A 26,852-nucleotide genomic window follows, 5' to 3' on the forward strand; every position below is an offset into this window, starting at 1 on the left:
TTGTTGCCTAGCCAGCCTATTTTTAAATTATTACAATTTTTTTTTTTAGGGGGGGGGGGGCACAAATATTTTTACATTGTGGGAGGGTATTTATAGTGGCCACCACTACTCCCCTCCTTGTGCTTCTGCCCCCTAGAAAATTAAATTATGAGAACAAAAATAGACAGAGATTTGAATCTTTATCATGAAATTACCCAAAGTAGTTTTGTGATAAAGGGACATAACTCTTGTATCCACAATAATACTATGCAATTTCAGAACAATGTGTTTTGATTTCATTTTTAATATTTAAAAGATATTTTAATGGTATTTTTATTAATACTTAAAAAAAATTTAATGGTATTTTTATTAATACTTATAAATATTTTAATGGTATTTTTATTAAGAATTAAAAATATTTCAATAGTATTTATTTTTAATATTTCGGCACAAATTTTTATTCAGCATAAAGAATACAATTTTCAAGGCCTTTTCAGGAAATCTTCAAGACATTTTTCATATATTCAAGGGGTTTTCAAGGTATTAATAGAAATAAGGTCTTTTCAAAACAAAAGTGAAAAAAGATCCATTATCAAATCAACTGACAATTTTATAACGGACAAATCCATTTAATGTCAAACGAAAGAATTAAATGCAATTGGATCCGATTCTAGTGTTTGATTGTTTTTTTTTTACAACATATCAATTCTTTTTCGGATTATTTAATGCCGAATCCAGTAATTTTGATAAAAAGTTTTTATTTTTCAAGTTTTTTATATTTTCAAATATTTATTCATGATGTTTGGTTGTTTTGTAGAAGAAAAAAGTTTTTGTTTCTGACATTGCAGAACATGATTGAGTTGCAAAGGGAAAAGAAAAACTATGAATGTTTGGTGCATTTTTGGTCAGGAAGCCAGTACCTTAAGACAGCCTGATCTGGTAGCACCAGATGTGCTAACAAGTATTAGCACTTTGGGCCAAAGTGGACCTAGTAACATTAGTAACCAAGAGGCAACTCCCCAAATGGGGTCTCATTATTAGATGTCTTTTAAGGTCATCTTCAGGATCCAATTCTAATGTGGCATAAGCAAAAGAAGGGAAGCATTGTATACAAGACACTTCAATTATCCGTTACGCAAACCCTATGTCCCCATGCAGCCCCTTTTACCAGCCAGAGCTCCATCACTGCCGCCACCAACCGCAATCAAATCTTGTGTATCCAAAACATGCAAGCAGAACAAAAAAACTAGGCAAGTAGTGGGTAGTTTGGACGGGTGATATTTTTTTTTTTTAAACAGGGAGGGGGAAGTCAAATGGACAAAAAATCAGGCCAAAAAAAAAAAAAAAGACGAAATAGCGAACGCACACGCAAGAGGGAAGAGAGAGAGAGAGAATAGTTGTACTTTTGTCTTAAACAGTTGCCTCGTCTTCGGAAGCATTCGTTTCCAATTGTGCTAATCTGTCCTCTAAGGATTTTATCCGCCTCTCGTGAGCCTTGACGATAAGTTTCAGTTTTCTGATATCGTCCAAGATCCCCTGTGGGTCAAAAGCCTGTGTAGACAGAGAGAGAAGAACATTCATAGAAATTGGTCAGTGTGCGAGGAGAGGGTGGGGGTGGGAGATAAAGAAGGGCTGAGAGCATTTGTGTGTGTGTGGAAAAAAAGAGAGGGAAAGTGTGGAAGAGAGAAAGGGAGCGAGAGAGTGGGAGAAAGAGAGAGAGAGAAAGGGAGAAAAATAGAAAGAATAAAATAACATGGAGAGGACACCAGTCATAGGATGGGTGTGGATGAAAGAATGTCACAGGCAAAAGAAGAGAGGGGGAGGGCAAAATCGGAGGAGATGGAATGGAAAGGTAGAGAAGAGCACCTGACCGGAAGTGGGAGGGAGGGAGAAGTGGGCGTGCAAATAAAAAAATATATATATAAAAAATGAAAAGACAGAAAAAAAAAAAATTAAAACAATAAAAAAAAGTCTCTAAAAGAAAAAAAAGGAAATAAAAATAAAAATAAAAAATTTTTTTTACAAATATTTTGTGATTACAATTTTGTTTACTTTTATAAAAAAAAAAAATAAAAGGAAAAAAAGATAAAGAAAAATCAAAAAAAAAAAAACATTATAAAATGGTGAAAGTGACCCAGAGGTCAATTTAAATACATTACAGAGATTCCACAGTTGGTTAAAATGTTTGTGAAAATATACATTTAGTTCTCATCCTCCTTTTGGGATGTTTTCCTATGTGCTTGGATGTCAGATTAACGCACACATATACACATTTACACATATACATACATACATACACACATAGTTTTTGGTATTTATGCAGAATATGGATCACGTTATCGTCGGCATATTATGGCAAGTTACGTAAACCTCGAGCAGGTGCTGAATGAAATCTTCATGATATTTTTTTTTAATTTTCCGCCATTTCTATCGCGCTTGTCAACTGTTGTTGGTTGCTATGATTTCCTGGCTAAACGTTTCGACACCTTCATAACATGTTGGAATATGCTCCTGAAGCATTAGTTTTAGCACAGTCCATATTCTGCAGGAGTACTGTTTTTTTTTTGGGGGGGGTTTTTTGCTCATCATCATCATCATATACATGTATTTAGTTTCATACATTCCGTCAGATTTCTTCTGTGGAAAGCAACCATTTTTTAAGTCGCCTGATGAGGACTTGTGGTTTGAACCGACCATCTCTCCGAAATATTAGTGTCGCGACCTTGTAAATTTGTTTATATTGATCAATATATGTCTGTGTGTGTGTACATATATACTTTTATTTATATCCAGATAAACATTTTACATCTGAATTTTAATGTAAATATAAATAAAAGGTATTTTGCTCTTTTTTATTGAGCACTATTGGTATTCCTCTTTAACCTGAAATTATATATATATATATATATATATATATATGTCTACATCCATTAAAAAGATTTAATCTTTAATATATTTTCTATGTATACGTTAAATAGCAAAATCATATCAAACTAGATCTAATATTTTGCTAACGACTTTCCTCTCATGAGATGAGCCTACATCAAAAATCCATGGATTAAGGAAATTACTTTGAATATTGTATTCTTTGTTCAAGCAAATTTTTTTTTGAATAATCAAATTGGCATAAAATAAAAACATTTTTATTTTATAAAACATCTTTTATTAATCTATACTTTTAAGTTCCTCAGGCATCGCAAGTTTTAAATTTTTTTAGAATTATTTTGGCAACTGTTTACATGGAATCCACGTGCATGATTGATAAAGTTTTTTTAATGCATTTTGATCGTGGAAAAAACATTTTATTCTATTTTTTCTGAAAAAAAAAATTAAATAAATATTGCACAAATTAAATATTTTTAGTCGTGTGCAAGCGACTCTATAAGTTGGTCCGTCGGTCGATCAGTCTGTCGGTCGGTCTGTCCGTAACACTTTTGTGCTTGGCCTTTTTGGTTAAGATCAAAGGTCTGTTAATAGATGCTGTTCTTAGCTTTTTAAGCTTTTCTTGGCCTTTTGGCCAAGATTAAAGTGTAGTTTAGAGTCCACAGAGTGAATGAGGTATTGTGGTAAATGTTGCCAGTCAAGATTAAAGTCGCCAAAGACTCCATTTTCACTTTAGTAACAAAGACCCTGCAACACTCCCCCGCCCACATCTTAAAGGGCCTTGTGCCTAAATTTGTTTTGTAAATTTGAATTTTGCTTTTAATTTATTTTAATTTTACATTGAATTATTTTGATTGTAATTTTCATTTTCACGAAATAAATTAAATATAAAGATCAAAGTGTAGTATCTGTTCTTACTACATGCTGTACTTATGTTTGTAACTTTGTGATATAAAGTGGGGGATCACTTATAACCAGTCAGTCTCAAAGCCATTCAAGTCATTCTCCAGATCATTCAAGTTGTTTTTGAAGGATTCCAGTTATTTTTTAAGCATTCAAGTCATTCAATTCATCCAGTTCATTAAAATCATTCTAAGTCATTTACTTTTTATTTAAGTCATTTCAGCCCATTTTTCGGTCATTTTAGTTTATCTTTAAGAATTTCATGTCAATCCTACATTCACACATTCATTCATTCATTACACGAGAGAACACGGCTAATGGCTATCGGCCTTGTTTTTATAATACTAGAAAAATTCAAAACAATTAAAAATAAACATTTTATTTATTTTTTTGATGCAAAAAGAAATAATCAAGTATTATTTTTTGTAAAAGATTTTTTTAAAATAAAAAATGCAACCAAAAATATTTTTGTTTTATGTCAAACATGAACATAAAATATTAAACAGAAAAGATTTTTTATTATTGCAAAGATTTTATCGGGCACCATTTGTTATGGGCTGAGTCACCTATTTTTCTGATTCACACACTTCTTTAATTGAAGCAAGATTTTTAGAAACCAGACGGCCAGTGAGGTGCTGGGGACCAAACACTTATTTAAGCTAATGAGTTTCACCTGCTCTTAAAAATTGGTAATTCTTGCCGTAAATACATGATTTTGTGTCTCCCTAAGAAAATTGCTTGCCGCTTCAAATCTTGATTCAGTTTGTTTTATGGCATATCAACCTCTTTTGGGTCATTTACTGCAGAAACGTTAATCATAATATGGTAATTGAATGTTAATAATATTTCAGTGAATCCTTTCCGTTGTATAGCTTTGTTTCCTTCCAAAATTGAAAATCCTTTTCTGGGTCAACCTTGCTAAATGTCTCCCCTAAGTTAGTATCTCAATCAGGTTTGCTCAAAGTCCACACAGCTCATCAGTATATGCTGTACTGTGTAAGGTTCCAGGCATGCTATGCAAAATCGTGCTTCTTCTCCTTTCTGTAAATATGAGTAGGTGACATTCGGAGTATGTTTGTTTTTTTGTTTTTTTTTACGTCTATGATGCTTGGTGTTTAATTTACACAAGTTCCATTGTTCTTGAAACATTTTTTTTTTACGAGAAAATTTACACCTACTTCATCTTCCTCACAGAAGAGACGTTGCAGTTCTATTTCCTTTACCTGCACCTAAAAATGTAATTTTTAAAAGGAAAAATCGTTTGCGGATTCTAGGTTTGGTTTGTTTTACGGCATATCAATCTTTTCGAGGTCACTGAAACGTTATTTATAATTGAATGATTTTAAAGTTTCGGTGAAACGTTCCGGTTATATTTTCTTGTAGATTTTTTTTTGGTTCCTTCAAGAATTGAACATTTTTTTTTCTGGATCAACTAAATATCTTCCATAAGTTATCTCCGTAAGAGTATCTCGTTTGGGTTTGCTCAAAGTCCACGTAGCCCATTAGTATATACTATACTGTGTATGGTTCTTGGCACATTATGCAAAATGGCGCTTCTTCTCATCTCAGTAAATGTGAGTGGATGGCATTCTCGTTATTATAACCTCTCCATCTTAACATCTACTCTTATATATATACTAGCAGTTCATCCGGCTTTGCTTGGAGCCTATGTACTGTTCATAACTTTATATGTATATACAGAAGTTTGACTCATGTCCAGGTAACCTACATCTAAAATTTCAAGTGTTTAGACCCAAAATTGGCAGAGGAATTTGGTAGAGTCTGCAACGGTCAACTCTTTAAACTTTGACCTCTTGGCAGCCAAATTTCCACCCAAAAACTGACTAAACAGCTTGCTGGATGTCTGACTTGCTGGATGTCTGAATACCGTTTATGTAAAATTTCAAATGTTTAGACACAAAATTGGCTGAATAGTTTGCTAGAGACTGCAAAAAAAAAATGATTAAAAAGCTTACCCTATGTCTGAATACAGTTTATTTAAAGTTTGAAATGTTTAGACAAAATATTGGCTGAGTAATTTAGTAGAGACCGCAAAGGTCAATTTTTTTTTTCTTTTAACTTTGACCCCAATTTTGAGACACTTTAACATTTTTGGGGGCTTGAATCAAATTAAAAAGTTTGATCCATGTTTAAGTAACCTACATCTAAAATTTCAAGTGTTAAGACCCAAAACTAGCGGAGGAGTTTGGTAGTGTTTGCAAAGGCCAAAAAGGTCAAATCATTGAACTTTAACCCCTTGACAGCCAAATTTTTGTCTGAAAACAGATTAAAAAGATTTTCCCAAATGTCAATACCCCTTATGTCAAATCTCGAGTCTGTAGACTGAAAATTGACAGAGTAGTTTGGTAGGGAAATGTACACATACAGACAATTTCACTTTTATAGATATATATAGATTTTGTTTTAAGTATAAAACTTCAAAATTTACTTTGCAAAGACATTTTCACCTACTTATTTCCTCTTTTTTACAGAAGAGACGTTGCAAGTCTACGACTGCGGCTTTGTTTTACTTCGGCATCTCCATTGTTTCTGCAAGACTGAACATGGCAGTGTATGCAAGATAAAATTGTCCCCAGCAATGTTTTAAGTCAAACAGCAATGTTAGTTTTATTTTTAATCAAAAACGTTTTTTTTTGTTTTTTTTTTTGTTTTAATTACATTAAAAAATTTATTTTAACTTTTTAACAAACGTTTACATAAAAAAATAGACTTTATAGATCTTTTATAATAGAAAATTTTAAAATTTCTTTAACCAAAATATATGCTGAAAAATCGTCTCAGTTTTTTCTGGCGGTGGCGAATCAAAGAAAATTGTTCGGGGAATATCATGTATTGGATACGTTGTTTTGTGATGTTTGATTGAAATACATAATATGTTTAAAAAAACTTTTCGGTAAAAAATCATAAAATTTTATATTATAAAAAGATCTATAAAATAGCCTATTTTTATGTATGTAAAAAAAAAATGAGAAATGTAAACAAAAGAAAGTAAAAAATTTATATTATAAAATATCTATAAAGTCTATATTTTATCTATGTAAACGCTTGTTAGAAAATTTTAATAAAGTTCGTAATGTAATTGAAAAAAAAAAAACTCATTTTTTAAAAAAATAAAACATTGCCGTTTAACTTAAAACATTGCTGGGGACGTTTTTTTTTCGCATACACTGCCATGCTCAGTCTCACAGAAACAACGGCGATGCCAAGGTAAAAAAAAAAAGTCACCTCTGCTCTGTCGTTAGTCTTATAGTAGGTGCTCGACTGAGCTCCAATCTATGGTTCCTCCTTATAAAACGTTTGTAACAAATGTTCGTTTAGTTACAGCAACTGTCAACAATTTCCTTCCGTGTCTATCTGTGCCGAAAACTAAACAAATTCCACGAGCAGAGTTTCTTTCCTAGAACTGTTCGTCTGTGGAACACAATATTCTGGGGCTGCTTCCTGACTGATTATAGTCATGATTATCTTCAACTCTAATGTGACTAAGTTCCTGTTGCGCCATCCTCTTAAATAATCTTGCCCTACCCAAGTTCTAACGTAACTATTTGTGTTGTCTCACTATCTACCTAACACTTCACTTTTATTCTAGAGTGGCTTCCGGGCCTTGATAAGCCGTAATCCCTTTCCCCTTATGTAAAAAATTTTTTTTTTTAAATCCGTAAAAGGTAAAGTTTTAAGCGACTCATTTGTTGCTTTACAAACTTTAATGTCGATACCAATGTGGGCAGATTTGAGGGCTGGCAGCTCCAAATCCACATAGAGTACTGTTGCCACACTTGGGCTGGTGCAGCGGTTACTAGTCTCTCCTTCTTAGATAGGGCTCAAAAGAGAGTCGCCAACTTAATAGGTCATGCACTATCAGCTAGGCTTCAATCACTGTCCCATCAACAAAATACTGCATCCGTCTGCCTGTTTCACAAGTACTTTAATGGTAGGTGTTCCGACGAACTACTACTCCTTGTACCTCCTGGACGTAAATACTCCTGACAAACACGACAAGCAGCAAAATCCCACCCTTACACAGTAGAAATCTCTAGTTGTAAGAAAACCTTCTACGTTAATAGTTCCTTCACGAGAACTGTTAGACGTTGGAATTCCCTTCCAGGTTCCTGCTTCCCTGACTGTACTGACATGCAGAAGTTCAAGTGTAATGTGAACAGACATCTTGCTGTTCAGCTCCTTTCATAGTATCCCTGCAAATTATGTCTCGGATAGTAGCCCCCCCCCCCCCCCACACACACACATAAAAGTAGCCTTGTACCTTGTTTGGGGTAAAAATGCAATAAAAATAAAAAAAACCCAAGTAGAAAATGCTAGACAAGTAAAAAAAAAAAGGACAATATTTAAATAATCAATTCACGGGTTTCGCATATTCAATCATCACTTACAGGTGGGAAAACTGGTTGCTGCCCTGCCGGTGCGACATCATTAGAGGAAGCTGCATTGGAGATGTTCCCAGATTGCCGCAATGCAGAGGCCGTTTTTGCTGGTGGTGCCGCTACTGGAGTTGGCGCCGGAGCTGGAGTGACAGGAGCCGGAGCAGGTGTATGGTGGACCACCGGAGCTGGAGGAGTAGGCGTTGGAGTTGCCACGGCAGGTGGTGAGGCACGCACTGAAGCCGGGGTGTGGGTGGGTGCTGCCGACGGCTGAGAGGACACATCATTCGGTGCCTTCATCGGCATTTTGTCAAGGATGTTGGACCGGCGCACAGTTTTCACCGCTTCCTTCTGGCTCGATACGAACCCCTCTTTTAGGGAAACCTATTTGAAATTAAAAAAGTGCAAATAAAATAAATGAGTAAGAAATTGTAAAATACAAAAGGTGCTTGTTCAGAATAAGAAAATCGAAACATTGAATTTCAATTAAAACTAATGTTATGTTGAAATTAGTTACATATTCTAAAAATTATGAAAAAGAAAATTAAGACTTAATGAAAATAGTTTTAGTTGAAAAAAAAAAAAAATGCAAGAATTGCAAGTTTGATTATAGTCAGCTAACATACTTCCTAACTTCTGGCATGGCTGCTACCGGAAGCAGCAATAAGGCAAATCAGTTCCATCGCTTTTTTTTCTCTCGCACCTAAATCTCTCCCCCCCCCCCCGCCTTATTTTTTATTGCATTTTTCCAACCGTTTTTTTTTTTTTTATTAAACAATCATTAAAAAGTTTTTTTATTTTTTTATTAAACAATCATTAAAAAGTTTTTTTATTTTTTTATTAAACAATCATTAAAAAGTTGTTTTTTTTTATTAAACAATCATTAAAAAGTTTTTTTATTTTTTTATTAAACAATCATTAAAAAGTTTTTTTATTTTTTTATTAAACAATCATTGAAAAGTTTTTTTATTTTTTTATTAAACAATCATTAAAAAGTTTTTTTATTTTTTTATTAAACAATCATTAAAAAGTTTTTTATTTTTTTATTAAACAATCATTGAAAAGTTTTTTTATTTTTTTATTAAACAATCATTGAAAAGTTTTTTTATTTTTTTATTAAACAATCATTGAAAAGTTTTTTTATTTTTTTATTAAACAATCATTGAAAAGTTTTTTATTTTTTTATTAAACAATCATTGAAAAGTTTTTTATTTTTTTATTAAACAATCATTAAAAGGTTTTTTTATTTTTTTTTTAAACAATCATTAAAAAGTTTTTTTATTTTTTTTTTAAACAATCATTAAAAAGTTTTTTTGGTCTTATTTAAGAATTATTGAAATTTGTTTTATTTTTTAAGAAAACACTTTTCACATATTTTTTTTTTTTTATTTAAAAAGAATTGTTGAAATTATTGAAAACACTTAATCTTTTAAAACTCTTTTGGGAATATTATTTGTTTATGATGCTTGAAATTTAGGGGTTTGTTTTACTGTACACACAGATTCGAAAAAGTTGTCAAAAACAAATATATAACAAATAAATGTTATAAAAGCAAGATAAGTTAATCTTCCACTTAACTGGATAATTTTTTAGTGCTTTTATTTAATGTAACATGTTTATTCAACTCGAAAAACAATGTTTACCACTGTATTTGAAAATTACAAATGGCGCCAGACTCTGTTGTACACAATAAGTTTGGGAAGAGGAGTTAAAAATAAAAAACTATACAAAATACTGTTAGAAACTCGCTCAATATATGTTACCATGACATAAGCTGACATATATTCGGTGGGTTTTTAACAACTCCTTCTCCCAAATTTACCATGTTCAAGAGAGAATCTGGCGCCATTTGTAAGTTTCAAATACATCGGTAAACACTATGTTTTTCAAGCTGAATAAAGATGTTACATTAAATAAAAACACTAAAAAATTATCCAGTTAGGTAGAAAAGTAACTTATTTTTCCTTTGATAACATTTATTTGTTATAATTTTGTTTTTTGACAACTTTTTCGAATCTGTGTATAGTAATACAAACCCAAATTTTGTTATTTTGATTTCAAGAGTTTTATGTTCATACTTTAACAAACATTTATAAATTCCAATAAAAAAAACTTATTTTTAAAATGGGAAAAAAAAAAAAAAAAAAAACTTATTTTTATGATTTCATAAACATATTTCTTATAAAATTTCAAATAAAATAAAAACTGATTTTAATTTTGTCGTAAAGTGCAAAAAAAGACTAATGGTGTTATTTTTATCTTTTTTATAATTTTGTTAATTTTTATTGTACACTTTTTCAATAGTTTTTTTTTTCTTATATTTTATTTCAATAAATCGCTTTTCATCAATGCTCATGATTTTTGGAATATGACATTTTATTCATCACAGGTAGGTACATTATAAACATTTTTCTTTCTTTTTTTTTTAATAAAGTGGTTGGTTGGTTGTTTTGTTTTACGGTATATCAACCCGTTTCAGGTTATTTAATGCCGAATCTGGTGATTTTGAAGAACGATTTTTTAATATAGTATATTTGTTTTTTAAGTCGTATTCTATTTAACCCATAGTTGGGACCCTAACAGGTGCTACCACTCCGGGTCAGAGTGGACCTGGGAGCAATGGCAATTAAAGGGTGGCTCCACACTCCCTAAGGCCTGCAAGCTGGGGCCTCACCATCAGATATAGTTTAAGGTCATATCCAGGACCTTAATAAAGTGGGAATTTTGGAGAAAGAACCTTAAAGTTTATATAAACTTTATCCATTTTAAAATAAATTGTTCCTAAATTTAAATCTGTTGTACTGTTCTAACTTTAACAGCAGTTTTTATTTAATGCCGCTTTAATAGACATTGAAGTGCGACAAATAAAAGACATTTATTTATTTTAGGCGATTTTAAACCATACATACATCAATTGTTTCAAGTATATTAAAAATTTAGAAAAAATCATCCAGTGAAAAAAACAAATAAAAGACAGTAAAGAGACACACTTTTTTTCATATTATTAAACCATATGTAAAACATCAATTGTTTCAAGAAATTAAAGATTTAGAAAAAAAAAATCATCCAGTGAAAAAACAATTTTTAATTCAAATTTTGGTGCAACTAAACGATAACAAAATTTGCAAAACGAAATAATTGATTTGAAAAAAAAAAAAAAAAAGAAAAATGGCATCTAATGACTTTTTACGTCAATCTCAATTGAAAGAAATGATATCTACTTAATTGACATGTCGGAAGTACTTAAATATTACATTATTAAAAAAACATGAGTTTTCAATCTTTATCGTAAAAAATTCTCGCCATATTTGTTTAGGAACAGGTGAGATAATAACAAGGGGAGTAACTCAGTAATAAACTTTTTTTTTTAAAAGAGTCGCAAAATATTCAAATTTTATTCATGTACATATGTTGCTTTTTTGTTTTTAAATAAAAAATATATTTTTGATACAAATTTATGAAGACAGAGCTGATATTACCGTTTCTGCTTCATTTAATTAAATTACCTTTTCTTGTTAAAAAACAAAGTCTATATATTTTAGATAAAAACATTTAATATTTATGCAAATGAATTTTATTTTATTTAATTAGTGCAATTCTGAATTTTTTTTAGTGGTTTGCTTTTTTGGGGGGGAGGGAGGGAGGGAGGGAGGGCTAAACTGCCTTATCTCCCTTTCCGCCAGTTTTTCCTATCCGTAATGGCTTCTGTTACATTTCCTCGATCAAGATAGACTTATATTTACAAAAAACACACTCGATGAATTATTTTAATCGAGTGCCCGTGCGAAGCGTGGGTATCTTTGCTAGTGTATATATATATATATATATATAGGCACTATCTTTGCTAGTAAATATATATTGCCAATAATTCCCTGCAGAATCTCACACATACATTCCTGATAATGCGTAGATGCCTACACAAAAAGCTAAAACCACGGACACTTTGAAAAGAAAAATAATGCATCCATACATTTGATGTATATACGAAAAATTGAAAAAAATAATAAAGGTATTACAGAACAGAAGCTTTCTGTTGTTTTTAACAATGTCTGCCTGAATATATATATATATATATATATATATATATATATATATATAGTAAACCCTCCAATACTTAAGCTGAAATTATAACTCCGTAGCACTTATAAATTGACAATAGAAAAAGCCAATTCCAATTTCCAGGTTTTGAAAAATAAAATCGAACTAAATGAAGGTTTTTTTTTTTTGTTTTGCTTTTTTTTACCCGAGGAATCATTGTCCTAGACGATTTACAATATGCTTAAAAGCATTGTTTGGACAAATAAAAAAAATTGGCTGTAAAAAATGAATCTCTTTACCAAAAAATAAAGATGCAATCATTGTACATTGCGAGTGAAACAGTCGCATTTGCAAGTGATTTTTCAAAATGGCGACTAGAAATAATGAAACGCTTATCTTTTGGCGATTGTATTTCTTTCACTGACAATCTTCCAAAGCTCACTACTGAGTGAAAAATATCTCCAACTTTTTTTTTTTTTTTTAATAAAACGAACAAAGTTAAATTATTTAAACAATAAAAGTTTAATAGAATATAATTTTTTTTAACAGCCTTCATTAGAAGGCTGTTTAAAAAAATATCTGAAGAAATTAGAATGTTTATACCTTCAAGTATCGACATAAAATTTGTTGTATATTTAGAATTACACTCATAAAAAAAAAAAATACAGAAAAATCTTTATGGTGTACATACTCGTCACAGAACAAAGATGTCATATTCTAAAAATCATGTGGGTTTGGCTAGTAACTTTTCTATTTGGCTAGTAAACGAAAATATTTAGTTGTCAAAGGCCAACTAAAGATAAATTTGTCCATAGAGCCCTGGTGTGTGTGTGTGTGTGTGTGTGTGTGTGGTTGGATGCGAAATGAGTTTATTAATATTCACCAAAACAGGGTCAGCATTTTTTCCATGGAACCAATCCTCGGCCGAAATAGCCGGCGTCTCATCAGCAGTATCAGGATAAAGGTCATCTTGGTACAGTTCGGACTACAAAAAAAAGTCAATAAAAAATATAATAAGAAGGATGTAGAATACGTGAAATGATGTACCATATGAAACAAAAAAAACAGACAAATGAACAAAAATAGTTGTTTGTTTTCATTAAAAAACATTTGTCGTTCGTTTTCATTAAAAAACATTTGTCGTTCGTTTTCATTAAAAAACATTTGTCGTTCGTTTTCATTAAAAAACATTTGTTGTTCGTTTTCATTAAAAAACACTTTGGAAAATTGTTTATTGTTAGTTTTTAATTAAAAAAAAAATTGTTCGTTTTCGATTTGTTTGTTTTTTATTATTGTCCATGTTTCTATCCTTTTGATAACAATTTTTTAAGTAAACAATTTTTTACGTAAATCATTTTTAAGTAAATAATAATTTACTAAACAATTTTTGAGTAAATAATTTTTTACATAAATAATCTTTTAGTAAACAATTTTTTAAGTAAATAAATTTTTAGTAAATAATTTTTTAAGTAAATAAATTTTTAGTAAATAATTTTTTTAAGTAAATAATAAACAAATTTTAGTTTTTTACATCCATGAAACAAAATATTTATTAACATTTAACATAGAAACACCACAACTTTTCCTTTTGAATTAATTCTTGTTTTTATTTTTTTATTTTAATTTTAGTATAAATCATGTTCCTTTTGCAATGAAAAATTAATTGATGAAAAAAGTTTACGTATTTTTATATATTTTTATTGTAAGGGGGTGAAAAAAAACAAAAAATATATTTGAAAATTGTACCCATTTTGTGCTTCCATACCTCTATTGAAAGACGTGGATACCACCTGCCAGCGTGTTTGAAAGTTAAGGTCTTGCTTTATGCACAATTACCGACATCTCTTGATGAAACTCAGAACTGCACAGAAATTTCAACGTCGACACAAGAGATGTCGAGCCTTAAGACAAAACAACGTAATTTATATGCATTGGATTTGTTGTTTTTATAGTGCAGTTACCTCTTATCAAGGCCCGACAACCACTCGAGGATAAGGGTTAATGAGTGTATGGTGAACACCAGGACGACAGTGTAGTAATCGTTTGTAGTGGAAATTTGGTATAATTTGATTATCAAAGAGGAAGGCTCAGCAAAAACTTGTTTACAGTGGACTTGAAGACGACCATATTGTAGTCAACTGGAAAGTAGGCCAGCAAAACAGAGTTCCAGAGGCGGGCAGTTCTAGGAAAAAAACTTTGTTCATGGAATCCACGTTTAGATTTAAGCACAGATAAAGAGTGGGGGAAATTGTTTATAGTGATTGTAGCTGGTCGAGTATTTTTCTTTGTGAAAGTTTGCCTAGGGGAAATCATAGATTAGATGAGCATTTGCCATGAAAAATAACGATGACTTGGAATTACAAATGTTGACACAATTAAACCATTAAATTTTTGTTATATTGAAATAAAGAACACATTGCAGATTGCTAAGAGTTCTAAATGTTTTTTCGTTCGAATGAGTTGAACATGAGTTACCTTTCTTGGCACGGTGAATGGAATCACCTCACACAGACCATTGTTCTGTAGTTTGTAAAACCTGTAAAGATTTGAAGTATTTGTTAGCAAAAATGACAGAAAAATGGAAAAGACTGAACTAAATTTTTACTTAAAAAAAAAAAAAAAAAAAAGTTGGAATTACATGTTACTTTTTTTTCCACTCCACAAATTTATTTTTTTTTTAAAATTAATTTTGTCCGTTTACTTATATTAAGCCCAAATTAGGCACAGACACGTAACTTAATGAAGAATTGAAGTCAAGATTTATAGGGGGTGGCCTAAGTGGTGAGATGCTTGTTTAAAAAAAATGGAGTACATACATACACCTATATATAAGTGTATGGTGTCGATGACTATAAATATATTTTATATATATATATACATATATATATATATATACTAGCAAAAATACCTGTCGTTGAAAAATGGACTCTGGTTTAGGAAAGTATGATAGGTTATGAAAAGGAAGGGTTGTAAAGAGATAGCTTCGAATTTGGGGGTATTTCTTCAACTAAAACATAATTATCAAAGTATATTTACGCAGATAGATATGAAAAGTCTTTATTAAAGTTTGTTCCTATTTCCATTCTATGGAGGCCAGGCGCAAATGCAGACCCCACAATTTTATTATACCATCCCTATTTAATTTAAAACATACTTATCAAAGTATTCTTATGTACATCTATATAAAAAACACTTGTAAACGGTTTTTCTTTAATTTTTAAATTTTTTATTTCCATACTTTGTGGACCAGGTGCGAACGCAGACCCCACAATTTTAATGAACCACTGTTGTGCCAGATCAAACATACCCATTCCTGTGTCTCGATACATCTATCAGTTTTTTAAAATAGTCAACCATATAGGAGCCTATCGTACACACACACAGACATTCAGCTTTATATTATACTAGCAGGGCTACCCGGCGTTGCTCGGGACCGTATAAACAATGAAAAAACAAAAGCAGATATTGAACATATGTTTTATTCTTAGGGGAGAGGAATCTTTCATCTCAAGTTTTAGCGTTACAAACAAACATTTGTCTTTTATATATATAGATAATGATGACAGGTTTTTTTGGGGCCCCCCCTCGAAGATAACTGATCAGTTGACCAACTTCTAGTGGTCCGTTTGACGTGAAATTTCGATATTTGTCATCCGGGTGATGGGGCTTCGATATGATACCAAATTTGTCAAGTTTGGTTCCGTCTTTCAAAAGTTTTAGCGTTACAAACAAACATACATACACACAGACGTTTGGCTTTTATATATATAGAAGATATATATATATATAGTAATTTTATAAAATATATATGGCGATTAAGCTACACTGAATATTCTGCGTTTCATCCAACTATAGGATTCGTCAGGCTTATGCGCATAAGCCTGACGAATCCTATAGTTGGATGAAACGCAGAATATTCAGTGTAGCTTAATCGCCATATGTATTTTATAAATTACTAACTAGCTCTACCTACGTATTGAGCACTTTTGAAGTAAATACTTAAAGTTTACGCATAAATCTATACTTTCGTATATTAAATTTATGCGAATAAATGAAGTAGTTATATATATATATATATATATATATATGAAGAGTCCTAGAGTGGATGAAACGCGGAATATTTAGTATAGCTTAATCGGCATATATATTTTATAACTTACTATATGAGTGAGATAAGTCACAGATTAAAGATCAAGTGAAATATCCTGTCAGTAATACTTTCAAGATGATCCTAGCTAAAAAGGTAAAGCTCAATATTTAAAAATAGAGCAATATATAAGTTTAATGGTTTTAGTTAAATTCTGTAAATCAAAATATAAACACATATATTCGAGTTAAGAATTTATTGTTTGACACAAGGAATATATAGAGGGGAGTTATGTTAATTTCCTTAATCCATGGATTTTCAATACTGGCTCATATCATCAGAGGAAATGAAATGCGGTTAGCAAAATATTCAGCTGTGAATAAACACGTATTTTGCTTTTCAGCACATATATTGAAAATGTTATTTGAGTGGTGAATAATACTTAAAGGAAAAGGAATTTCATACAACCTGGGCAGTCCATTATTGGAAAGAGTTCAATATTTTCTGGGGTATTATTAACTATTATTATATATGTATGTATGTATGTATGATGAGAATAATGGAAAATTAAATTATTATATTACATTATATTAAAATACATTATATTACATTATATTAAAATACATTATATTACATTATATTAAAATACATTATATTACATTATATTAAAATACATTATATTAAAATACATTATATTACATTATATTAAAATACATTATATTACATTATATTAAAATACATTATATTACATTATATTAAAATACATTATATTACATTATATTAAAATACATTATATTACATTATATTAAAATACATTATATTAAAATACATTATATTACATTATATTAAAATACATTATATTACATTATATTAAAATACATTATATTAAAATACATTATATTACATTATATTAAAATACATTATATTACATTATATTAAAATACATTATATTAAAATACATTATATTACATTATATTAAAATACATTATATTACATTATATTAAAATACATTATATTACATTATATTAAAATACATTATATTACATTATATTAAAATACATTATATTAAAATACATTATATTACATTATATTAAAATACATTATATTACATTATATTAAAATACATTATATTAAAATACATTATATTACATTATATTAAAATACATTATATTACATTATATTAAAATACATTATATTAAAATACATTATATTACATTATATTAAAATACATTATATTACATTATATTAAAATACATTATATTACATTATATATGCATATACATATATCGGGTTTGTTGCAAAGAATCCCACCAAAGTGTTTGATTATAAAGAAAATTTGATAATATTTAGTTAGAAATGTTACAATAGATCAGATAAACATTGGTACCATCAGTTTCAAATCCGATATTAAGAGGACCAGTTTATGGCCGATAATATTGAATTCTCTTCAGCCTTTGTTTATAAGGGTTCTCGCTGGAAATGGCGACTACACTTTTTATTTTCATTTATGATTCTTATTTTGTTTTATCTAATTTTTTAAGTTTTTGTTTCCTTTGCGTCGGTTTACTTGGATTTATTTTCTGGCAGTCTCGTAAAATGTGAAACAAGAAACACTCGTCTAGCTGTAAACACTATCAATAATTCCCCCCACTCTTTATCTGTGACTAAACCTAAACGTAGATTCCATGAACAAAGCTTCTTTCTTAGAACTGCATGCCTGTGGAATTGTCTTCCGTTTTCCTGCTTTCCGGCTGACTACAATATGGCTGTCTTCAAGTCTAACGTAAATAAGTTCTTGATGAGCCGTTCCATATAAGTTATCAAATTTACCAAAGTTTCATTACTAATGATTACTATATTGTCCAATTTCTACTGTACACTCTTTAACCCTTATCCTTGAGTGGCCTCTTGGCCTTGATAATGTGGTGACGCCTATGTAAAAAAAAAAAAAAAACCTTACGGTTTTGGGGTGGCAAGTTTGGGGAAGATCTGGGTTTTAAGACATCTTTCACTAAATTATTTTTAACATTAAATATTTTTAGTTTTAAGGAATAAGATGAAAAAACAGAGCCTTAAAAGAAACAGTTTGAAAATTACTTTGAAATTTTAAAATCCAGGTTGAATTAAGTAAGTATACTTTGATAATTATGTTTCAGTTTGAAGAAATGTGGTATAATAAAATTATGGGGTGTTCGTTCGCGCCTGACCTCTATACAATGGAAATATGTCACAAAGTTTAACAAGGTTTTTTAATATAGATCCACAGAATATTGTGATAAGTGCTTCAGTGTGAACAGGTATGGTATAATAAATTATGGGGTTTATCTATTTTATTTTTACTTTCATCATATTTTGCTTTGGTTTTGATACCCCCGAATTCAAAGCTATCTCTTCATAATCCTTCCTTTTCATAACCTATCATACTTTGATAAATCAAAGTCCATTTTCTGTAGGCTGTTTTTTAACCCAGTCAACGACGGGTACTTTTGCTAGTATATATATAATATATATATATATATATATATATATACACACACATACACCATCATGAAATGCATAAGTTGATAGCTTCAGTTTTGATATCTGAGAATGGTTTAGTGGAAAGATTCATGAGGGTCTATACATATTCTTACTGTTGAGCAATTTAAATGAAAATCGAGCACTTAAGCTCGCATGCGCAGATTATGATGTTATGATCATTAGATCATTATGGACAGACGTCTCGACATTTTGAAATAAATATTTAAATTTCCACAATATTTCTCGTGGTTAAAGTTGGCCGTGTGGTTTGTTTTTTGAAAGAGAGTCAGAGATGACTTCATGGCCGGGTTCAAATCTCCCAACCGGCGGTGATCGTGACACCCTGTGCTGATGATTCCCGAAAGGATGAAACACTAGTGTCTGTAGGTATTTAAAAAAATTATTATATTAGTAATAATTTTATATATATATATATATATATATATATATATATATATATATATTGTGAGACATCGGCTTGGGGTTATTAGCTGGTTGGGTGACCGCGTCCCTTGGTTGAGACGAAGTAGGTTCATTTTACAGTCGGATTTCGGCATGGTTTGCTTGATCTGTGTTGGTTAATAGAAATTCTTGTGTGCGGGGCGTTTGCTCAGTTGGTAGAGTGCTTGCCTCGCATGCAAGAGGCTCGGGTTTTGAATCCTGAGTTTGGATGTGTCTAACTGATGAGCCCAAATGAGGGCGAAACTCGAGTCTTGGACTTCCGGTTCGTTGATTGTCATGGCTCTTGTGGGCTGCGACGTTGTTTGGCTGTGGAATTTATTATATATATATATATACGGTGTAAATATCAGAAAACACAATTGCAACCCCTCTTCCAATTTTTTTAGATATATGTAATCATGCCTATTTTTATTTTCTTTTAAAGTTGATGAGTTCCTATTCTTCTGATGAGTCAGGATGGAAAAGATTAAAAAGTTTACAAAATAATTATATGAATGGTTCGGCGCTACGAAACAAGTGCTATCAAGAATTGAATATTTTAACATGCTGAAAGAAAGAAATGGTAAAATGGACAATGTCTTGGAATTTGGAAGATAGACTTTTTTTTTTTTCACTCATGTTTAAACCAGGTGAGCATGTTTCATTTCAAGAGAAATCCTTTTACTGGTCTTTCCTTATATTAGATTTGAAACTGATGGTACCAATGTCTTTCAGATCTCTTGTAACATTTTTAAATCAATATTATCAAATTTTCTTTATAATCGAGCACTTTGTTGAGGTTTTCTCCCACAAACCCTATCCAGTATATATATATGATTAAAAGAAATTGACATGTTATATTTTCAGAAAAATCGTCTTACCGAGCAATTTCGCACTGGTTAACATTGACTCCTCGTTTGGGCAGCATTCCAATTCCTCTTTGCGGTTCGCTCGACTTGTAGCAGTTCAGAAAGAAGACATATGGATGTTCATCAGTGATCTCATAATAATTGATCGTACAGTCACCCTACATGAAAAGAGAAGAGGAGACCATCTAATACTCGGAAAACAAAAATATAATATTACTCATTTCTATTCTTGCCCAGAACTCCCCGCTATATCAAGAAACAAATTAAAGAAAATCTATGCATCCATAAAAGTTGAATTCTCTGTGTGCGCATTTCCCTACCAAACTACTCTGTCAATTTTCAGTCTACAGACTCGAGATTTGAGATTTGAGAAAATCTTTTTAATCCGTTTTTGGCTAGAAATTTGGCTGTTAAGGGGTCAAAGTTAAATGATTTGACCTTTGAAAACTCTACCAAATTCCTCCGCCAATTTTGGGTCTAAACATTTGAAATTTCAGATTTAAGTTCCTTGGACATGGATCAACTTGATTAGAGCCCAAAACAATAAATGTTAAGGGGTCAAAATTGGGATCAATGTTTTAAAAAATTTGACCTTTGCTGTCTCTACCAAATTACTCAGCCAATATTTTGTCTAAATATTTGAAATTTTACATAAAGTGTATTCAGACATAGGGCAAGCTTTATAATCAGTTTTTGGCCGAAAATTTGGCTGCCAAGAGGCCAAAGTTCAAAAGATTTGACCTTTGCAGTCTCTAGCAAACTATTCAGCCAATTTTGCATCTCAACATTTGAAATGTTACATAAAGGTATTCAGACATGCAGCAAACTTTTTAATCATTTTTTGGGTGAAAATTTAGCTGCCAAGAGGTCAAAGTTGAAAGAGTTGACCTTTGCAAACTCTACCATACTCCTCCGCCAATTTTGGGTCTAACCATTTGAAATTTTAGATGTAGGTTACCTGGACACGAGTCAAACTTTTTAATATATATATATATATATATATATATATATATGCACATAAAGTTATGAACAGTACACAGGGCCCCAATGCAAAGCTGGGCTGAACTGCTAGTATATAACGAAACAAATATATTCCAAAAATCATGTAAATTCATCATGCAATTTTTATAAAGAAAATCATTCTTATGCAATTAATGGGAATTCGTAGGCATTACAACTGAAATCTTTTTAAATTGAGTTATCTCCTTTGTATTATTATCACAATGGCAGACAAGACATCCTTCTCTTACTCATAAAATTTCAATCTTTAAAAATAAAACTGCATGATCAATTTATGTGATTTTTGGAATGTGATATTTTCGTTTAGTCACAGATACATCATAATACAGGTATTTTCTTTATTTTTTAACATAAAGGGAATTCTGGACAGATTGGAGGTACTCCCCATAGATCTCAAATTGTAATTTTTTTTTTAATTCTATTTTCACCCCAAACAAGGCACAGTGTTACTTTAATGTAGGGGGCTACTATCGGGGACATAAGTAACGGGGACATTATGAAGGGAGATGAGTAGCAAGATGTCTGTTCACATTACACTTGAACTTCTGCATGTCAGTACAGTTGGGAAAGCAGAATCCTGGAAGGGAATTACAAAGTCTAGCAGTTCTGAGGAAGAAACTATTAAAATAGAAGGCTTTCTTACATTCAGGGGTTTCTACTGTGAAGGGGTGGGATTTTGCTGCTTGTCGGGTTTGTCGGGAGTATTTACGATGAGGGGGTACAAGGGTTCGTATTTCGTCAGAGCATCTACCATTAAAATACTTGAACAGGCAGAGGGATACAACATTTCATCAGTGAGACAGAGATTGAAGCTTAGATGACAGTTCAGGACCTATCAAGGTGGCGACTCTCTTTTGAACCCTGTCCAGGAGTGAGAGACTAGTAGCAGATGCACCAGCCCAAACGTGACAAAAATACTCCATACATGGGCGAATTGTGGCCATCTTCTTCACAGCAGCCCTAACAATGCTCTCAATGTATCTATTTACTATGCCTCCCCACGGGACAGAGTTAGACACCAGGGTCGTTTTTTAACGTGGAGAAAAGGTACAAAAATAAAAATTGTCTCAGTCGTGAAGGATTTCTCCTCCACCGAAAGAGAACAAGAAAATGAAGTGCAGCATCTAAAGAACAGATACTACACTTTGATCTTAATGCTCTCAATGTATCTGTTCCCTGTGAACGTTAAGCCGAGGAGTTTGAAAGAAGTGCTTTCAGGTAATGTATCTTTAGGCATAGCTATTGGTGGTAGAGAAGGTATCTTGTAATTATTGAAGGGAACAAGCTTAGTCTTGGCAGCATTGAATGTGACCATCCATTTTTGTTCCCATTCCACTACTGATAAGAGGTCTTCCTCTAGTGTTTCTACCATTAGTTGTGAGGGGTTACTATTTGAGACCAGATTTACAGGAATATTATTTAGGGAGTTGGGCAGCGAGATGTTTGTCCACATTATACTTGAATTTCTGCATGTCAGTACAGTCAGGGAAGCAGGGGCCTGAAAAGAAATTCCAAAATGCAGCAATCTGAGGAAAAAAGCTATTCGAGTAGAAGGCATCTAGGGATCTCTATAGTGTCAGGGTGGGATTTTGTTGGTTGTCAGGTTTGTCAGGGTATTGTTGTCGAGGGGGTACTAGTGCTTTGAGTTTGTCAGAGCACTTGCCATTGAAATATTTGTAAAACAGGCACAAGGACGCCACGTTTTGGTGATGGGACAGAGGTTGGAGTTTGATTGATACCTATTAGGTTGGCAACGTTTTAAAAACCCTGTCTAGGAGCGAGAGACTAGTGGCAGATGCACCAACCCAGCTGTGACAACAACATTCCATGCATGGGTGAATGGTAGCTTTGTAGAGATACAGGATACTTTTAGGCATAATTAATTTTCTAGCACGGTAGAGGGAGCCCACCTTGCTTGCGGCATTTGTCTCAATGCATTTGTTCCAATTCACATTGTCTGTGAATATTAAACCCAACGGAGCTTTCAGGCAGTGTATTATTAGCCATGGCAATCAGTAGTTGAGAAGGTTTCTTGTAATTATTAAAGGAAATAAGCTTAGTCTTAGTAGCATTGAACATTACCAACCAGTTACGGCTCCATTCCACTATAGACTGGAGGTCTTCCTCAAGAGTTTTAGCAATTTTCTTGTGTTCATTAGTTTTACCTTTGTGTATCTTATAGTATTAGAGCGTGTTGTCATAGACAAATAAAAAATAAATGTTTTTATCTTCAGAGTTATCTTGTAGAGATACAGGATATTCTCAGGTGTGAGTAGCCATTTAGCACAGTAAAGAGAGCCCACCTTCTTCACAGCAGCAATGTATTTGTTCAAATTCATGTTGTCAGTGAATGTTAACCCTAGGAGCTTGAGGGAAATACTTTCAGGTATTGTATGATTAACCATCTCAGTCACTAGTTGAGAAGGTTTCTTGTAATTATTAAAGGAAATAAGCTTAGTATTAGCAGCATTGAACATTACTAACCAGCTACGGCCCCATTCCACTATAGATTGGAGGTCTTCCTCTAGAATTTTAGCAATTTCCTTAGATATGTGTTCATTTGTTTTACCCTTGTGCCTGTGAAAGAGCATGGTGTCATCAGCAAATATACCCATCTTGGGGACAATTTTATCAGAGAGGTCATTTATGAATATCAGGAAATATAAAGGTCCAAGGATTGACCCCTGTGAGTGGGAAGCGAGCAGTTGGTATTAACATACCTCATAATCATGTTGACACATCAAAGTTAAGAAACGCTGAACCTGGCTAGTACCAGATGGGTGACCATTTGGGAATATCAGACAACGTATGTCGGGGAGGATGCAACAGTAAAAAGAAAAAAACTGATGTCATTATGATGAGACGGATAGACATGTCACACCAGGCCCCAGGGAGAGAGAGGATGGAATTTTAAACTTTAAATGGTCGTACCTTTCCGCACAAGTATATCATGTTGGTGTCTGGGTCATAGAATGGGAAAATGACACCATTGCTGTTGTCGATTTCAATCATTGTCAATGAATTGCTGAGGTCTTTCTGTGAATGAGAAAAAAAAAATTTTGTCCGTGTTAAACACAGAAAAGAAAAAATAACGTCAGCCTCCTTGATTATTATTTGCAGTTAAGAAAATTTGCTTTTTTATTTTAACAATCCAACATTGTATGTAAAAATGTGGGGAAAAAAAAAATGTTTCTTAAATTTAAAAAAAAAAATGTTTTTTAAATTAAAAAAAAATGTTTCCTAAATTACAAAAAAAATTTTTTTTAAACTAAAAAAAAAAAAAAAATGTTTCTTAAATTAAAAAAAAAAATGTTTCCTAAATTGAAAAAAAAAAAATGTTTCCTAAATTGAAAAAAAAAATGTTTCTTAAACTAAAAAAATGTTTCTTAAATTTAAAAAAAAAAAATGTTTCTTAAATTTAAAAAAAAGTGTTTCTTAAATTTAAAAAAAAATGTTTCTTAAATTTAAAAAAAAAAAAATTTTTTTAAATTAAAAAAAAAAAATGTTTTTTAAATTAAAAAAAAAAATGTTTTTTAAATTAAAAAAAAATGTTTCCTAAATTAAAAAAAAAATGTTTCTTAAACTAAAAAAAAAATGCTTTTTTAAATTAAAAAAAAAAATGTTTCCTAAATTAAAAAAAATGTTTCTTAAACTAAAAAAAAATGTTTTTTCAAATTAAAAAAAAATGTTTCTTAAATTAAAAAAAAAAAATGTTTTTTTAAATAAAAAAAAAAATGTTTCTTAAATTAAAAAAAAAAAAAAGAAACTTACTTCATCCCATAAAGCATATTGTCTTTCGCTCATGCGTGAGAATCCTGTTGAGAATATCTTGCCGTCTTTAAGATAAACGCATTGAGAAGGCTTAGCACCTTGATGACCACGACCACTCTGCAGAAGAAAATGTATACATCAAATATTTACACAATATTGAATATTTAAATAAATAAAATTAAGAAACAATTCATGTAAGATACTCTCAGGCATAAGTAATTTTCTAGCATGGTAAAGAGAGCCCACCTTCTTCGCAGCAGCCTTGGCAATGCTCTTTAAGTATCTTTTCCAACTCGTGTTTCCTGTGAATGTCAATCCTAATAATGATAATGTTCATCAAATTCTGTCTGTGGCTGTTTACAATATCAGGTCAGCTAATTTTGGACTTAATGAATGCCCTGGAAAAGTCATTTCTGATTAATTTTTAGTTTTAAAATATGTAAACGAAGAAATGATTTGTAGCAATTTTAAATGGTTCCTTCTCTTTTATCGTAAATTGAACTCATTAATAAGAAAAAAATTAAAATAAAATATTGAGGTACACCCGTGCTTGAACAGGGGATGATTCGATCTGTAGTTGAATGATTTACTACTAAGCTGTATCTCCAAATTATAATAAATGTTTTGTTTTGTTTTTTTTAAGAATAAATGATTTGCTGAGATTTTATTATCTCTCTTGGCCGGTGTAACATAAAATATTCCCCCGTAAAAATTCTTCTTTTCATCAGAGAGAAAGACTATTTTTAGGATCCCATTTTTTTGAGTTTTCGATATTCAGATGAATTTCTGTACAAAACATATCTAAGAACACTGCCAGACAAATAAATTACCTTTTAGTGAAATTTCAAAAGATAAACTCAGCTGTTTCAGAATCTATGAGGAAGGAATTCACACACACAAAAGTGACTTTATATATATATATATATATGTGTGTGTGTGTGGGTGTGTGTGTGTAGATATATATATATGTAAAATAAATTACGCAATTTCCTTGGCTTTTCCTTGTGCGAATGGAAAATTAAATTAACTTTCTTGGATTTACATTTTTGGATTTTACCGTCATTGGATACTTTACCTTTCACCAGACTATCCATTCACGTGAAATCACCTTTTTCTTCACCATATTCTTTCTGCTTCACTTTTTGTTATTAAGTAAGATCTTTGACTTACTTGCAGTTTCATCAAAAATACTTTTGCATGCAAAATCCGATCCCGCATTTTGCTAATTCCTACCCTCTGATGAGAAGGAAAGTATTTCTTCGAAACTCTGCGGATTAAGGACTATCTACTTATTAAATGTTTCCTTTTCAGGTTAAATATGTTTTTAACTCTTTTTCAAAGTGTTTTTTAACATGTTTTATTAACTGTTTGCTCTTTATATATATATATATATATATATATATATATATATATATTTATTTACTGTAGAGCTTGGAAAGTATGGGGGCTAGTTCAGCTGAGCATTTCTTAGTTAGTATAGCAGGGGCGAGATCAAGCCAATACACCTATGAGGTGTCTAAGTTTTATATCAAATTGCGGACATAAAAAGGGATGATTTTCACATCATCATGTGTGGCTTCAGTCCACATAGGGAAATTTGGAAGGGAGTTTGGAGGCAAATCGCCGAGCAAGCAGTTCTGCCCTCTTGGTTACTGTACAAGCGACCTTCTGGTTGTTGGATAGTGGGGGAATTACTGATTGCCCATTACTCACTATACTATTATAGATTTTCACAAAATCACAAGTTCCTATCTACTGTGATTCTTTCACATAACATTAATATGTCGCTACACATTCATGAGTATGTTTTGCTCAGCTAGTTACAAGTAACTAGAGACGTTCAAGCGATATTGCTTATACAAAAGTGAAGTCGGTAATCAATATATATATATATATATATACACAAACAAATAGTTAATAAAACATTAAAAACACTTTGAAAAA

General features: G+C 31.3%; 1 protein-coding gene across 7 annotated transcripts in view; it reads right to left on the reverse strand.

The window, feature by feature from the left end:
• Positions 1-26,852, reverse strand: part of LOC145269867 (coronin-1C-like) — a 251,675-nt gene that overhangs the window by 16,032 nt on the left and 208,791 nt on the right. For 4 of the 7 annotated variants that reach the window (XM_080125601.1, XM_080125597.1, XM_080125600.1 and 1 more), the window contains exons 5-10: positions 24,909-25,025; positions 24,069-24,173; positions 20,130-20,275; positions 14,676-14,736; positions 13,084-13,185; positions 8,175-8,546 (exon numbers count right to left, since the gene is read on the reverse strand). In XM_080125601.1, the coding sequence (XP_079981727.1) occupies positions 8,175-8,546; positions 13,084-13,185; positions 14,676-14,736; positions 20,130-20,275; positions 24,069-24,173; positions 24,909-25,025 (903 nt within the window). Of the gene's footprint in view, positions 1-1,382; positions 1,531-8,174; positions 8,547-13,083; positions 13,186-14,675; positions 14,737-20,129; positions 20,276-24,068; positions 24,174-24,908; positions 25,026-26,852 lie in introns of all 7 variants that reach the window. The other 3 variants (XM_080125602.1, XM_080125604.1, XM_080125603.1) reach the window with 1 other exon arrangement.

Source organism: Euprymna scolopes, chromosome 45 (genome assembly GCF_053919585.1).
Source record: "Euprymna scolopes isolate OS-2025 chromosome 45, ASM5391958v1, whole genome shotgun sequence".
In the NCBI taxonomy this organism is placed as follows: Eukaryota; Metazoa; Mollusca; class Cephalopoda; order Sepiida; family Sepiolidae; genus Euprymna; species Euprymna scolopes.